The 14520-nt window shown below is 42.3% G+C and overlaps 1 protein-coding gene across 3 annotated transcripts in view; it reads right to left on the bottom strand.

Moving 5' to 3' along the window:
• Positions 1-14520, bottom strand: part of LOC121610206 (protein argonaute-3) — a 36685-nt gene that overhangs the window by 13262 nt on the left and 8903 nt on the right. For 2 of the 3 annotated variants that reach the window (XM_041942211.1, XM_041942213.1), the window contains exons 2-10: positions 7726-7897; positions 7429-7549; positions 6943-7151; positions 5904-6040; positions 3255-3389; positions 2984-3071; positions 2379-2526; positions 2014-2133; positions 64-207 (exon numbers count right to left, since the gene is read on the bottom strand). In XM_041942211.1, coding sequence (XP_041798145.1) covers positions 64-207; positions 2014-2133; positions 2379-2526; positions 2984-3071; positions 3255-3389; positions 5904-6040; positions 6943-7151; positions 7429-7549; positions 7726-7897 — 1274 coding nt within the window. The remainder of the gene's footprint in view (positions 1-63; positions 208-2013; positions 2134-2378; positions 2527-2983; positions 3072-3254; positions 3390-5903; positions 6041-6942; positions 7152-7428; positions 7550-7725; positions 7898-14520) is intronic. The other variant, XM_041942212.1, reaches the window with a different exon arrangement.

Raw genomic sequence — 14520 nt, forward strand, 5'->3', positions numbered from 1 at the left:
CTGAGGAAGGGGAGAGCGTGTCAGACAAACAGAGAGAATGGGCGTGATTTAAAGGAAGGGTACCATAAAGTGCTCTGTGCTCACCCTGCCGCCGTACTGCAGCATGGGGGCGGGTAGCACTCGCCCCGTCACATGGGCCATCTCGTCGCGCACTTTGAACTGGAACTCCTGCACAAAAGGGTCCGCCTCGTAGTTGGCACTGCGCACCTGCGTGAAAACAGGGTAGAAGAATTTGACACAGGGTCAGGGCACGGTAGATAATGACAGGATCATGTACAGACCACTACAGTGCTGAAATGTTATAGCATGCAGTCATGTTTTCTACTAAAACATGTTTTTTCACTTTGGTTGAAACAAACAAGAATTGACGTGCTATTTAGTGAACATTAGCAGGTGCTGACAGTCAGATTTTGTTACATTTGGACAAAACCAGGCTAGCTGTTTCCCTGTTTCCAGTCTGTATATTAGGCTAAGCTAACCAGCTGCTAGCTGTAAACTCATATTAACGGACAGCTATTAGAGTTGTGTTGTCCTTCACATGTAAATTTCCAAAGCAAATAAGCTTATTTCCCAATTTCCCCAAAACTATTCCATTAAGAGCATCAGATAAATTTAGAAGGGGCAGAGAACAACTACTTCTCGGATGTTGTACAGTAGAACAAAATTAGTGTATTAGGAGACAACTCTGATTCCTCTTACAAATGAAACCAAAATGCAGCAATAGTTCAGTTGGAATTATAAAGTTGAAAAATGTGATGTCAACAGTGCTTGCCTCTGTGTCAAGTGCCTGTGCCACCATTGTTTTAGATAGACCTTATACCTATGCTTGTGACCCTAATAATGGGATTGCTGCTGCACGAGCTGGCATACTGTATATTTGGGTATTAGTTTTTCCTTTATGCATTTTCTCTTTTACAGTTCTCATTTATATTGTTTTCATTCTTTTATAAGATGCTGGTGGATAGAAAAAATGGTGCAATGCCAAGAGATGTCAGGTGCTAGCACCCTAATCAAAAATGACTGCAAGCACAGTGTACAGTACATGATCAGTCCAGCTGGCACGATATCCAAATTTATTATGTAGCTCTGACAGACACAGCTTATCTGCTTGTTTCGGCCTTTTCTGTCTCTCAACCTCTGCTACTCCACCCACACAATCAGTTTCAAGCAACTGTGCATCTAAATGAAAACGCCACCACAGTGATGTCTACAGTGATTTCCTGTAAGCAAGTCCAGTCATTTTGCTCCTGAGTGAAGAGATAGGGACACATGGTTTAATAAAGCAACAACAGGTACTAAATGTTCATTGCTAATCTGATGGTGGCCAGAGGCAGTGCACAGTCTGTCAATCTTTCCATAAACAATATGCTGCAGACACTGTAGCAGCCTCACACACACATTAAAGCCATTATGACTCTGGCATTTTGTTGACCCTGGGTAGGCCAAATGCAACGGACAAGCATGCTGACATGCCTCTGTTAACAATATAAAATGAGAATCTGGGAGAGGTGACTACAAAACAAGCAATTTAATATCAAAATGAGCAGCATGGCAACCAAGCGCTCACAAGCTTAGCAACGGGGGCATTTCACGAAGCCATTGTATAAATCCAAATGGAACATGGTGAAATCATAAAATGCTGAAGGCTAAAATATTCTATACAATGAATCAGTGATTTTCGCATAGACCTCTCTAGGTACAGAGACTTTCTGTCCCTGAATTCAGCCATCCAGGCACCGATTTGTCTTTGGCTGTGTCCAGATGAACCCCTTTTCAAGTTACAGCCCCAACAATGGCTCTAACGTTCATGTACAGTGTAACCTAAACTGAACAACATGAATGACGGTACCTGCTTAGGGCAACAACACAACAAGATGTTCTGCCGACTAGACACATTTCAGTGCACAAGTACTATTTATTGTTGTTTTCTGTTCCTCCACCTTTCAGTGAGAAAATACATTACACTATGGTAATAATGTCAACCATTCTATTCAGCAGGCGGTCCCAACTCACCAGCCTGCTGATCTCCTCCTGCCTGTCAGGTGCAGAGCGAGCTGTGGCTTTGATCATAGTGGAGGTCTGATTATCTGTCAGCTTCTTGATGCACCGTTGACCAGCTACAATGTTACACACCTGCAAGAAAAAGAAAAGTCTGAACAAAGGTTGGAACATCTTTAATCTTTTTAGTTATCATTTTGCCAGTAAAAAAAAGTTTTGGGCATACTGCAGGTGCCCTGCTTCTTATTTATACAGTTGATACACAGGCACACCTGGGAGCTGCCTAGTATACCATACACTGCAGATTTCATCATACTTGCAGTTATGTTTAAACAGAAACCCAATTCAAATAAGAGGAACAGTAACTTATGTTCTCTCACCTCCAGGGGCAGATAGGTGTGCTTTTGCTCCTGGCCCACCTGTAGACAGGGCAAATGTGGGTACTTCAGCTGCAGGTTGTACTTCTCCCTGAAGTACTGGGCTACAGTACGCTCTACAGTCTGACCATTTTCCAGCTGTAGAGGGAACCTGCGAAAAAGAGAAATGTTAAAAACTAGCCACAGCATGCATTAAGAATGCTTAAAAAGTGTGAAGCCACCTTCCGTTAAACCTCACAATCATTTATCATTAAACAGCTTAACTGTTAGTATTGTGGCAGCATACTGCAAATGGACCATTGTCTTATATACGGACCATCCTTTCTGATGGCCATATGGTGATGTAAATGCCATGTAAACAATAACACACACTAAGGTTTCTGCTATGGATCCCAAACACTGAGTATCAGCAGCTGCACACAACGGCCACTTCACTAACGGATGACTAATGTTGACCGCATGGTTGTCAGATGAGTCAGCCATTATCTGGTTTGTTTGGTGGTGAATTGGTGATTGCATCCTCTGCACTCCATGTTCCCCACCCCCATCCTATCCACACACTCCGCCCAAAGTCTCCTCTTCCCTCGCCCGCCCAGAGGCTGACTCACGTTTGATGGCTGGCAGGCCGACGGGTCACGTTGCAGACGCGGTACTTCCTCCGCATGGTTCCACAGTGCGTCACCTCCACCTTCAAACCTGGTGAATAATATAAAGTGTCGGAGTGGCATTGAGAATGTGTCTGTGTGTGAATGGCCGCGACATGCGCTCTCCCTGCTCCTGCTCAAACTCTCTCTCTCACCCACGCACATAATGCACTTTTACTCATCTGATTTAGCTCTCTTTCTCACATGCGAGCACACATTACACTCCTGTCTTCACCTTTGATTTCTTTGGTGAATTTGACCCGGTGTGAGTCTGTGAGAGGGCGAGGCTGCTCGTCTATGTTGTGGATGTCCAGCACTTCACACATGAACTGGATGACTGGCTGGGCCTTGTAGAAGGCTGTGGCAGACACTGCAAGATAAAGCAAAGACAAGAGTCATTTCAAACGTAACGATGGCATAATATACTATCACATAACACTGAATGACAACAGCTTGATTCTGAAATCCACTGGCTGCAGCTACATCATAATTTGAATTGGATGGTATACATGTTGAGTGCCTGTCTGAAAAGAAAATACTGACCAGAAATATTTATGCAGTAAAAAAAATTCTGTCTGACATTGTAGGTTAGTGGACGCTTTGTTTGGCACTGCACAACACTCAGACTGTAGGGGGGAATTAAGGGCTGTCCGAATAACTCCTGTAATACTCCAGTAATACTTTTCGCCAACTCCTTCAGAAGACCCTATGTTCAAAATGGTATCTCAGTGACACTGGCTGAGGCACTGAGAAATTTAAAATATGATAGATTACATGGCAGAGCAAGACATGCAACATCAGAGAGAATTTAAAATCTAGGGCAAACAAGACCAGGTATGACAGAACACAAAGGGAGATAAAAAGAAATCCAAAAATGGACATAGAGAGATTTGAAAAGAGCTTGGTGTGAAGTGATGTAAGAAATCTCTCTCTGACGGTGCGTTGGATGAAAGCTCTGCAGGCGGCCATCCATGAGCGATGCCTAACGAGACTGCAGATGACTGCACTGTACACACACTCTCTTACACCTCTGGTTTGCCTTGTGAGACATGACAGCCTTTCACCAGTGCCATCACTCCTAACTGTCCTCTCCACGCATTTGATGTAATTTCTGTGTGGTCGGAAGGGTTTCTGAGTCATTAATGCGAAGGTAAAATTGAGCAGTCTTATTTGTCTGTGATTACAATTATTTGGTATATTTATTTCGGATCATTCATGAAACTGAAACAGTTTTGTTTGCCTTCATGCACATGCATTCAAATAGGCTTAATAGTTTGCTTTGTCAATAAATTATACCATACAGAGGAGTTTTAGTTTGTTTTGTTTGGAGAACAGACAAGAGACTTGAGCCGACCAATTGATTTCCAAGGACGAGAAGGCGGGAAAACGAGACAAAGAGAGAGAGAGAGAATCAGAGAGTAGAGTGGGAAAGGTTCAAATGCAGATAGAGGCTTCAAGCACTTGGAGCAAAACAAAGGCTGTCTCAAGGAATTGCTCCACACAGCTACCCTCCTGACCCCAGCAACACCCACCAGTCTCACTCGTGCGCACGCGCACGCGCACGCACACACACACACACACACACACACACACACACACACACACACACACACACACACACAAGCTGCCTTCTGTCTCCACAGCAACCAACTAGTCAGTTCCCATCCAGCCAAGAGCCCACCTTCCTCCAAGTTCCTTGGTCTCTCTCATCTCTCCAACAACCTCCTGCAGTGTGCATATGGCAAAACACATTCTCCACCACCTTCTCTGCCTCTTATTTTCCACAAATAATAACAAACTATTCCAGGCAGTCAAACAGAGCTTTTCTATGGACAAGGGAGCAGAGCTGAAGCCAATTATCAAACTACATCCTGAACCATTCCATTCATTTTCTGAGAAACTGGTTCACAGCCAAAAAAAACAAACAAGAGAAATTGGTGGACAACTCAATAACGAGTAATGTCATGTGAGTAGGAGTTATGTCACAGTGTAAAGCTTAATTCATTCAACAGCCGTTACAAGTAATGCAAGCAGCAAGTAGAGTTTCAAGTTTGATTTGATGAAAAATAACCAAATTAAAAAGAAACTGTGGAAGTTTCATTATCGAGCACATGGAAGGTGTGCTGCTCATAAAAAAAATGATTTGGTTCACCGGCACCGTTCACTTCAGCCTTCAAACTCCACAATGATGAAAAAGCCTTCAGAGTATCTTACAGACCTCATTCAACTCCAGTGAAATAGCTTTCTTGCGAGCGCAACACTGCAAGTTACATATATGGTAAATACAACATAAAATCACCGAAGGAAAACTGATCATGCAAAATAAATATCTAAAAAAAGCCAGTATCATGAAGGCTCCATGTCATACTAATCTATCTGTTCAATTATTAAAAATTAATTTCCCCCTGCTGGTAAAGAGGAACAGAAGACTTCTGTGTTGTTGTTTTTTTTAAATCAAGGATTGAAAACATTGTGAATCTTGCACATACTTGAAGATTTTGAAAAACGGCTGTATTAGCAAACATAGTTCTCACTGTGTTGGAGGCAGCAAGCAATAAAAAAAGCTTTTGCATTTATATTGTTGTAGCTAGAATGGATGCAGAAAGTAGGGGTGCTGATGATGGGATATTTCAAATATCCTCTATGAAATATCAGTATCCGGTGTTCAAGTTTGCTGTCTACTGAAGTGTAAAATATTCTCAAATTGTTGTAAATTGTTAAAAACTAATAGACATAATTTATCCTGGCTATTCAAATTAATAAGAGCTTCTCTTAGCACCCCCAACTGACTGACTGACCTCCAGCGTCCCTGGCTGTGAGGCCATATTGTAGCCCTGAGATGCCATCGCAGCAAAACAAATGCAAGGTAGCGCTTGGCTCTCACCATCAATGTTAAGCATCATCTTCCACATGGCAGGGCGCACAGATTGATGGAAACCGAACCAAACCTCTCTTCCACCTCCCAGGGGATGGTCGTAGCCCTCTGGAGCCGAGAAGAAGGATCGACCCACTGGAGTGTACCTAAATGGACGAAAAAACATTGCAATTATGAAAAGACCAAAGCGACTGAAAGAATGAAAGCTAATGCAGAGGTAAACACGATCAAAGGCTGTGAAAAAAAGGACAAGGTGAAAAGGAAAGGGCACACGAGATGACAGGAAGTGTAAGATAAGTTCACACGACCTGCATTGAGAATGTGGGTTAATATGTGTTTATATGGTGTCACATTCAGCTGCTCTCCAATTTGGCCTGAAACTACATCAGTGAAATGAGAGGGTGGTGACACTGCCTGGACCCATCAACCTCATATTACCCTGCCCAGGAGACACTCGGTGACTCCTGGACTGACAATGTGTCATGATGCCACTGCAATACCAGCCCCCCGGTGGCTGCAAACAGAGCTAAATGAAAAGTGTCGATATAACCACTTTTTAATAATGCTTTGAAAGAGATTTTCATTAAAGCAGCGGTGATATTGTACTCAACTGTGCTCTTGCTGGGGCTTAGGAAATAGATATGGAGTGGAAGATCGTATGAGGTCAAGCAGGGCTCTCCATGAGCCCACATAAGCTGTGTTTGATTTCCGGTGGGATCAGAGTGCTGATGTTGGTGCCACTATGACAAGACAAATATATAATATTTGCTATAAGTATCAGAGGGGTTATGTGTTCTCTATCTTTTGACTTTGTTTGCTGAATGAAGAGGACTGAGGCAGGTAATTAGGTAAGGATAAATGAACTGTTTCCTTAAAACTGGATCCGCTGTTCAAGGATCTTAAAGATCATTCTTTAACATTATCTCCCAAGTATCTAATAACAGCAATAAATGATCTATTTAGACATCCAGTTGCCATTTAAAGACTGAACACAGGAGTCTTTAACGTTTTTGAAATAACAGGCAACATAAAAACATCAGCAGCTCACTTCATGGAGGGCAGGTGTCGCAGCACCACATCCACTGCGTGGACGGGGTTGGTGCTGATGGGTTTGTCCAGCTCCAGGGGCTCAGGCATGCTGCGGCCGGTCAGCACCTCGTGGAGCATGTGCCAGCTGACCAGGGACACGAACTTAATGGAAACTTTGAAGGGGCGATCTTTCCCTCCCTCACCTGGTAGAGTGACATCCAGGTCCACCTGAGGGGGGAAAAGAAAGGAGGAAGGCGAGAAGGACAAACAAGTTCACATCAAAGCAGACTGCATTTGGTGAGGGTACGTTTCAAGTGGTAGTTGTCAAGATTGAGTGTATGTATGTATGCATGGGCGGTGTGTGATATACTGGAGGTATACAGAATGTCTTGCTTCAGGTAATGGTGAGTTGTTGAGATTGGGCGCCTGCATGTTATCCAGGTTACACTGAAGAGAAATGTTTGTGTGAATTTTAGTATGTGCCTTTGTCTTTTTTCCAGCTCACCCCTGTGGGTGCCACAGGCAGTGGGTTAGCAGTGTACAGGCTCTTCTTTCCATCATAGACTGGCCTGCGATCCCCGAAGATTGTCACCTTAAAGTGCTGCACCATTGAGTCAACCACCTCCCTGCACAACACACAAACAGATTTCAGTTACACCGTAGAAAGCATGTTTAAGACTCTGCAACGCGTACTCGTACACTTCCTCTCTGCAAGATGCCCTACAATAGATATCATGTTAAATGCCTATTTCTAAATGTAAGAGGTCAGTTTTAAAGATACTATTCAGATGGTCCAGCCTACCTGTTGACTCGCCGTGGGCACTTGTCAGGCTTGATATCCACCTCGTAGAGGTAGACATCCATCTTGGGGATCTCCACCTGGAAGCAGTTGGCCAGCAGCTTGATGGGCTTCCCCATGGTGCCATAGCCAGGCCGCCGAGGCATGGAGAACAGGGACTGGGCCCCAACGGCTCCTAAGACAAGAAAAAGGAGGGGAGGATAAATGTTCAATAACTTAGTCTACTGATCTGATTTAGGCGTGTTATATAAAATCAAAAACAGTAAAGCTCAGCTGATCCATCAGCATGCTGACATGGTCAGATACAGGTTTACCACAGACACTGTAATGGTCTGTGTGTTACTTTAAAAGTGCCTGATTTGAGGTAATATCTCGCCTCTGTAAATATCTTTGTCACATATCTAATATCTTTGCATATCTTATTTGTTTATGTAGGCAATGAACATGTGAATATTGAAAAACATATATTTGTTGGGGTGTAGAGACAAAAAAGGTAAACTATGAAAAGGTTAGAACGAAACAAAGCCAGCTGATTTAAAAGGTACTTTACTATTTCTGTCTTTAAAATACCCGGTCCACGGTTTGTCATACCAGCTGGCAAAAACACACCCTGTAACAAGGTAACGGAAAAAAAACATTAACAGTGAATTTCCAAATGTCGAGATAAGGAAGGGTGTAGGGGAAACACCAAAAATAAACACATCTCACTTCAACATGTTAAACATTATACAACACAAACGCACACCCACCCACTACACTCCCAATAAAACCATACTGTCCCACTTTAAATCTTATCTGACCTACAGAGAAACAGAGATGATATAGATGCATCAGTGGAATAAAACTACTTTCAAAATGAACAACACACGTCCACGACGAAAAAAAAACCACAGGATGGTAAACACTCGCCTGACACGTGCACGAGTGTGTCATGGGGCACCAACTCTAAAGCAAACAACGGCGCACGGGCCTTACACATGGACCGACATGTACACTGAAAACACACACGTGACTCGGGTGCAATGACCATATATGCAGAATCTAAACCAGGAAGTCCACTGATGAAGCACATTTCATGGGTTAAAAGAAATTCATGATGCAGGACAGATGCTCGCAATGTGGCCATATAGCAAAGCTGCCTTTTATATATATAAAAAAAAAACTACAAGGGCTGAATAATGCAACTTTGTCGGAAAGGATTTCCATTAAAACTATTTAATTAAGTTTTAAAAAATGTGGCTTTCTACGGTGACAGATGTGAAAATGACTCACATTTCAGATGATGTAACATCTTCAACTGTGTGTTGTATTTTATTTAGAATTTTTCACAATAAGATGTTACTACTAGCAGGCAAAAATCAATGCATAAAGATTAAACTAGAAAATAAACTGCTTCACACTTGCCCTTGGAATTGGTCTACAATAGACCAATACAGGGCAACATAAATGACTGTAGTGCTACTCACAACAGAGCATGTGTTTGACTTACTGGGTTACAGCTTTCACATATGTTCACACAGAGACCATGAGATGTCTCAGACATGAGTCACTTTGATCCAGAAACAGCGAGTTCTGCTCAACTTAATGTGCCACACTCATGTTAGTGCTATTTTTGGGTCTGCTGAGGCTTGCCTTCCACATCACACTTGACAAAACAAAAGGCTTTGCTGACGTGCCAGTGTAATGTTTGGGTTAAAGTTCTGTTATCATATGTTTTGTCATGCAATAGCCATTTTTACACTAAAACTCAGATGAGAGTCCTCCATTTGCCTGGCAAGTGTTACTTTGTTTATACCATCCTCCACCCCCATGGCCTTTTTTTTTTTTCAATGGCTGCCTCATTGTGTCTCCACAGCACTCTCCAATTTCTACCCAAAAAAAAAACCTGCCCCAAATGTGTCATTGATAAATGAGAGTCATAGCTGAGTGTGATTCATCACCGATTTGACTCATAGGCTCACATCTGTGGGTTGAGGGCCCTGCTGAGGGGAAGTTCATAAAAACCTCCCAACACCAGAACAGAAACCTTCTGTGAGGTAACAGCAGACAACATGAGCAACCTTGTTTGTTTACAGTCGGGCTTTGGAAGTATGCGCCTTGTGCCCGGCTCTCTTACTCTGTTTCTCCTTTGGTGGACTGCAGAGTTGGGGCTAACAGGGTTGACGGAGGGTGAAGGCCTGTTTGAAATAGCCTGCTGGGCTAAAATGATGAAAGGGAAGAAAGTCTGGAATTCCTGCCACGGCTGTCCCTCTCACACTAAACTATGTGCACACAAACTTTTGTCATGGTAATTCCCTTGGAGCCCTCAGTATTACTTGTGAGGTAAGTCCAATTTCACACACAAGCGTGACAAATAGAGAGAAGACATATATTCCAGTAAATCTTCATTAACGCTACATAAATTATCTACTAGGGCTGGATGAAAAAATAAAATAAAATAAAAATCGATTCACATTAGAATCTCAATTCTTTTCTCCTAAGATCTGGAACTGACTCACAAATGCCAAAAATTGATTTCCTTAATCTTAGTTAATAAGGTGATGTTAGATTACCCAGCACCTCAGTCCATTTAACCTCAAAAACTCTGTGACCGCTGTACAGAACAGGGGCTGCTCTCCACTGCCGGAGATGTAACGTAAATAACAGAGCATATTCACAAACAGGCAGGAGACTGTAAGATGCTGTCAGATTAATTAATCATTTAATGCTGTTAACTATCCTAAATGGAAAGTCTGTGGATCATTTATCTGCATTGCCAGTTATGTTTTATATTGTATTTCAGTGGACTACGGACACCAATGAATGGTTTGGTACACACTATACTGCAGGAAGAGGCTGAAGCTAGGTCTCCCTTTTCCATTCATTCAATCAAGAATTGGTTTTGGATCAAATTCAACACACAAGAATTTTAACCGAATGCAACTGTGATATTCCCAAAGATTCACACCCTGTCTAGCACAGATTGAGATCTGTCCTAATTCCATTTCAGGACAGACCTCATTCACGAAGTCCTTCATACAAACTTCAGGAGGGTTTTCTGTAACAGAGAGCACTTTTTTTCTGTCCTGCGATGGTCCTGGTGAAGTAGGCAAGTAGGAGGAGGATAGCAGGGAGTGGCAGGCTTAGAGAGTGGGCAGGGTTGGTGTTTTCCGGCTTTCATCTGCCTCTCGGAACTGGCTTCCATTCAGTATGAGTCACAGAGCCACCACAGGCAGAGAAACACACAGTGGAGCATCCTTGAATCCATGCTTCTGGATTCAGCAGTGGATGAACTATAGTAGCAATGACAGGGTCTTATGGTGAGAAATAAAAAAAAATTGAAGCAAACAAAAAACAAACCACACAGGCTTAAGTTTTGGTATTCCACCCACTTGCACACACACACACAAACGCATGCAGCCAGTTGGTTTAGTTTCAGTATGAAACCCACACACAGACGCACAGTAAGTAGCTGTGGTTTTGCACAGACACACTCATAGAATGGGTTTATATTTCCCATATTACATTGAGAGTTTTTGCACAATCCCTGATGGTTTTCCAAACAGATGCACAGACATTGACAAACTGCTATAAATTCTCACATTCACACAAATTATTCCTGACACAGCGCAATCGCCAAGGCCAAACCTCCAAAAAAAAAAAAAAGTGTCAGATCACACAGACTAACCCACCACCCACAGTCATGACTTGTGTTTGACTGGCGGTAATCTGACAAGATGCAAACAGGCATCAAAACAAACAAGTTGTGTGGGTCTAATCAAAAGCCTGGCCCCATCACCGCAATATTTGGCTGGCCTGCCTCTGCATTCTTCGGCTTCCTGTGATCATGACAGACCTCTGGGTGATTCTATCCTTTGCAGAAATGCTTTCAGAAATTCAGATGTTTTATATTTAGGTTCTCTCTGCAAGCAAAGAAACTGTTCATATTTCAAGGGCAAATGTATTTCCATGTGGTGAAACGTTATAGAAATGTAATTGGTTAAAATTGACTAATATGCGCCTTGTGCTTTCTTTACTGGTAAAAAACAGACCCAAACTTCCTGTGCGGGTTTGGAGGATTTTTTGTTTCATGTAGTACAGTTTGGCTCTCTTTATTAGTCCAGCATATAGCAACCAGTGGAGCAACCTGTTGTTAAAGAAAATTCATAATGGCCTCAGGATTCATCTGCGATGATTACTGCTGGCTGTGAACACAGATGGGACCTTACAACATCACGCACATGGCAGGCAACATGTTGTGATGTTAAAAAATCAATGACGCATGTCTTTTTGCAGGATTTTTTTCAATAGTCAACCTTATCCTGATCATTCAGCAACACATCAGATACCTCCCTCCTATCTGCCCTTCTTGGAAACTGTGTGTCTCTGTTCCCTCCACAAACAGACATAACAAACGTGCTTGTCCAGAACTGCAGCGAGGGGGTCAGAGAGGGAGGTTTAACTGAACAGAGTACTTCAGTCTCAAGCTTCAACAGATTTAAGTAGGTCTGTCCAATAGTTACCAACTGCCACCAGTAATAAAAGTGGTTCAAAGGCAACTTGAGTAGTAATTCTTGAAAACTGAATGTTCAGCAGTGTTATTGTTATGCAACTGAAACCTTGACTGTCAAAACGGCCGTTCTCGGGGGTTGGTAGAAATGCTGGAAGCTGTACAACCCCTAACACACAAATACGCTTGCATGAGTTTACCGGAACACCCAAATTCTGCACGACTAAATACAGAATACTAATCAAGAACACGTCAAGAATACAATGACCTCCGCTGTTGGAAGGTGACATGTTATATTTGGCAATGACAAATAGTGAAAACCACAAATCTACACAGACACATCAAAGGCTTTTCGGATCTTTGTACGCTGAGTGTAAGGGTTCAAGGAAACCGTACTGAGTGTGTGTGTGAGCTTTCAGATAATTACAGGAAGGACATGCTTTAACAAACAGAGATTTTATCCTCCCCTTGTCTATCAGTATGATTCTCATTTCCTGAGCATGTACATACAGATGATGAGCAATGACAAAGGAGGGCAAACCCTTCTTGAACATGAATAAAATAAGTGCGTTTTAGTGAAATTGCAAAAATTCGGTGTCATCGTGTGAATGGAAATTGCCACTCAAGCTCTGGGCCTATTGGATCCCGCTGAAACAGTATCTTAACCGTCCTTATTATCCTTTATTGTGGAAGCAGCAAGCCATTCATTCGATAACCCAAGTCTGGTGCTGGCTTATCATTATACACGCTGTTTTAATGAAGACATTCATTAGCATTTTAAGATTCTGTCAACAAGATACCCTTCAGAGGTTCTTTCTTTAAATGAACATTATGTATTCATAGTTCTTTTGACTTACTCCAACTGAAAAACAAACTTAGTAAAATAAATCTCACGCCTAAAAGCAGTGTGGGGTTTGCATTTAGACAGGATTATCACTTAATATGAGGGATGCACAATCACAGGTGAAGTAATCCATGTAAATCTGCATGAAACTGTGTTAGTTATGTTCTTTATTTAGTATTTAGCAGGATTAGAAGAATTTGGAAGCAGATAGTCATAATGTGATAAAATGAAATATCTTACTGCTACCAATATTCTACAAACTTTAAAGGGATGTGCCAACTAAAAAGCTTCGATATGTTTAAAGCCTGCAGGCTTGAAAGGGGGCTGTTAAACACTGGTGGTTTCCTCTTTCAGAGAACAGCTGCTACGTCAGCTTGATTTTATGTCACACACACCACTCCAATAGTAACATAGTTTCATAGCAGAAAAACAGTATCAAAACATTGATAGGAACGTCTCAAATTACTCCTACAAGTCCTGCAACATAATCTATTTTCCCACTGTCCAACAGCATGCCCAATATGCTCCAAACACAAGATTAGCAGGCAACCCTACTTATGTTACATTTTGTTGCCAGATAGGGTTTTACACAAGTCAACTGGCTAGGTGAAGAGTTGCTAGTGTCTTTTTCAGTTTAAGCAAGCCTCAAACCAAACATACACACACACATAACATACTTTTCAAGGTTGGAAATGCTTTTTTTGGCGGCGTTCTAACTCTGGCAATTTGTTCATTTTGATACACGTGTGGCTCTGATGTAACTTTCTAAACGCTAATATTAAAAGCAGTTGGAAAGTCTCATTCTCTTCCCTAAGATTGATATATTCCTCATTGTTCATATCAGGACCAAACAGTCACATAATTGACATGCAAATCCATCCTATGTGGAGCCAGTAACATTAGATAAGTTGCATTGGTGGTCTTTGTATCAATGGAACATGTGTGGCGAGCACAAGGGTTTAATTTAGTCAATTAATTGTAACCACAGCTGAGTGACACCATTCAGCAAGTGAGGCACCAGTGCTCCAATGCAATAGTGCACATGGAATAAATAAACCAACCACTATGTAAACACACCAATAATTGTAATGCCTTTCTTATCATGTGAATATTTTGAAGAAACATCTCAGAAAAAGTGAACTCATTCCACTCTCTAGTGAGAAGCTAGGCTGACATACAGTCCCTGCTAACCCCCTCCGCCACGTCCCTCCAGTATACAAACGCACACGCTGCCAAAGAGTGCACGTCCACACATATACAGGCCCGCTCACCAACACACACATACACACACAATACAGCTGTTGTGTTTCTAATCCAGAGAGGCCTGAGCTGTGGGAACAGGGCGAGTGCTCAGTGGCGAGGCACAATGGCGTCAGTCACAGCAGGCAGAACCTAGAAACACGCACGTGCGCACACACATGCACACTAACACACGCACACACACAGAAAGGCTGATCGCTGGCGA

This window comes from Chelmon rostratus, chromosome 8 (assembly GCF_017976325.1).
Source record: "Chelmon rostratus isolate fCheRos1 chromosome 8, fCheRos1.pri, whole genome shotgun sequence".
Classification (NCBI taxonomy): Eukaryota; Metazoa; Chordata; class Actinopteri; order Chaetodontiformes; family Chaetodontidae; genus Chelmon; species Chelmon rostratus.